Source organism: Micropterus dolomieu, unplaced genomic scaffold (assembly GCF_021292245.1).
Source record: "Micropterus dolomieu isolate WLL.071019.BEF.003 ecotype Adirondacks unplaced genomic scaffold, ASM2129224v1 contig_13957, whole genome shotgun sequence".
In the NCBI taxonomy this organism is placed as follows: Eukaryota; Metazoa; Chordata; class Actinopteri; order Centrarchiformes; family Centrarchidae; genus Micropterus; species Micropterus dolomieu.
The window spans coordinates 2,943-4,491 of record NW_025742943.1 but is presented as its reverse complement, the minus strand read 5'-3'; the positions used below and the strand labels follow the sequence as shown (position 1 = coordinate 4,491).

Here is a 1,549-nt window from a genome sequence, read left to right as displayed (position 1 = left end):
GGACTGGTTTTAGAGGTCTGGGGCCTGGTTGCAGAGGTCTGGGGACTAGTTGCAGAGGTCTGAGGACTGGTTGCAGAGGTCTGAGGCCTGGTTGCAGAGGTCTGAGGCTTGGTTGCAGAGGTCTGGGGACTGGTTGCAGAGGTCTTGGGCCTGGATGCAGAGGTCTGAGGCCTGGTTTTAGAAGTCTTAGGCCTGGTTGCAGAGGTCTGAGGCCTGGTTGCAGAGGTCTGAGGCTTGGTTGCAGAGGTCTTGGGCCTGGTTGCAGAGGTCTGAGGCCTGGTTGCAGAGGTCTGGGGACTGGTTGCAGAGGTCTTGGGCCTGGATGCAGAGGTCTGAGGCCTGGTTTTAGAAGTCTTAGGCCTGGTTGCAGAGGTCTGGGGACTGGTTTTAGAGGTCTGGGGACTGGTTGCAGAGGTCTTAGGCCTGGTTGCAGAGGTCTGGGGACTGGTTTTAGAGGACTTGGGCCTGGTTTTAGAGGTCTGAGGCCTGGTTTTGGAGGTCTGGAACCTGGTTTTAGAGGTCTGGGGACTGGTTGCAGAGGTCTGGGGACTAGTTGCAGAGGTCTGAGGCCTGGTTTTAAAGGTCTTGGGCCTGGTTGCAGAGGTCTGGGGACTGGTTTTAGAGGTCTGGGGACTGGTTTTAGAGGTCTGGGGCCTGGTTGCAGAGGTCTGGGGACTAGTTGCAGAGGTCTGAGGACTGGTTGCAGAGGTCTGAGGCCTGGTTGCAGAGGTCTGAGGCTTGGTTGCAGAGGTCTGGGGACTGGTTGCAGAGGTCTTGGGCCTGGATGCAGAGGTCTGAGGCCTGGTTTTAGAAGTCTTAGGCCTGGTTGCAGAGGTCTGAGGCCTGGTTGCAGAGGTCTGGGGACTGGTTTCAGAGGTCAGAGGCCTGGTTTTAGAGGTCAGAGGCCTGGTTTCAGAGGTCAGAGGTCAGAGGCCTGGTTGCAGAGGTCTGAGGCCTGGTTTTAGAGGTCTTAGACCTGGTTGCAGAGGTCTGGGGACTGGTTGCAGAGGTCTGAGGCTTGGTTGCAGAGGTCTTGGGCCTGGTTGCAGAGGTCTGAGGCCTGGTTTTAGAGGTCTTAGACCTGGTTGTAGAGGTCTGGGGACTGGTTGCAGAGGTCTGAGGCCTGGTTTTAGAGGTCTGAGGCTTGGTTGCAGAGGTCTTGGGCCTGTTTGCAGAGGTCTGAGGCCTGGTTTTAGAGGTCTTAGACCTGGTTGCAGAGGTCTGAGGCCTGGTTTTAGAGGTCTTGGGCCTGGATGCAGAGGTCTGAGGCCTGGTTTTAGAAGTCTTAGGCCTGGTTGCAGAGGTCTGGGGACTGGTTTCAGAGGTCAGAGGCCTGGTTTTAGAGGTCAGAGGCCTGGTTTCAGAGGTCAGAGGTCAGAGGCCTGGTTGCAGAGGTCTGAGGCCTGGTTTTAGAGGTCTTAGACCTGGTTGCAGAGGTCTGGGGACTGGTTGCAGAGGTCTGAGGCTTGGTTGCAGAGGTCTTGGGCCTGGTTGCAGAGGTCTGAGGCCTGGTTTTAGAGGTCTTAGACCTGGTTGTAGAGGTCTGGGG

General features: G+C 56.7%; 1 protein-coding gene across 1 annotated transcript; it reads right to left on the bottom strand.

Annotated features, from left to right (window-relative positions):
* Positions 1-388: 388 nt before the first annotated feature.
* LOC123966669 (splicing factor 3A subunit 2-like) lies at positions 389-1,319 on the bottom strand (the record flags this gene model as incomplete). The annotated part of the gene is made up of 3 exons (XM_046042807.1): positions 389-625; positions 761-843; positions 935-1,319. Coding segments are annotated over 3 exons (705 nt in total), but the record flags the coding sequence as incomplete, so codon positions are not given.
* Positions 1,320-1,549: the final 230 nt, after the last annotated feature.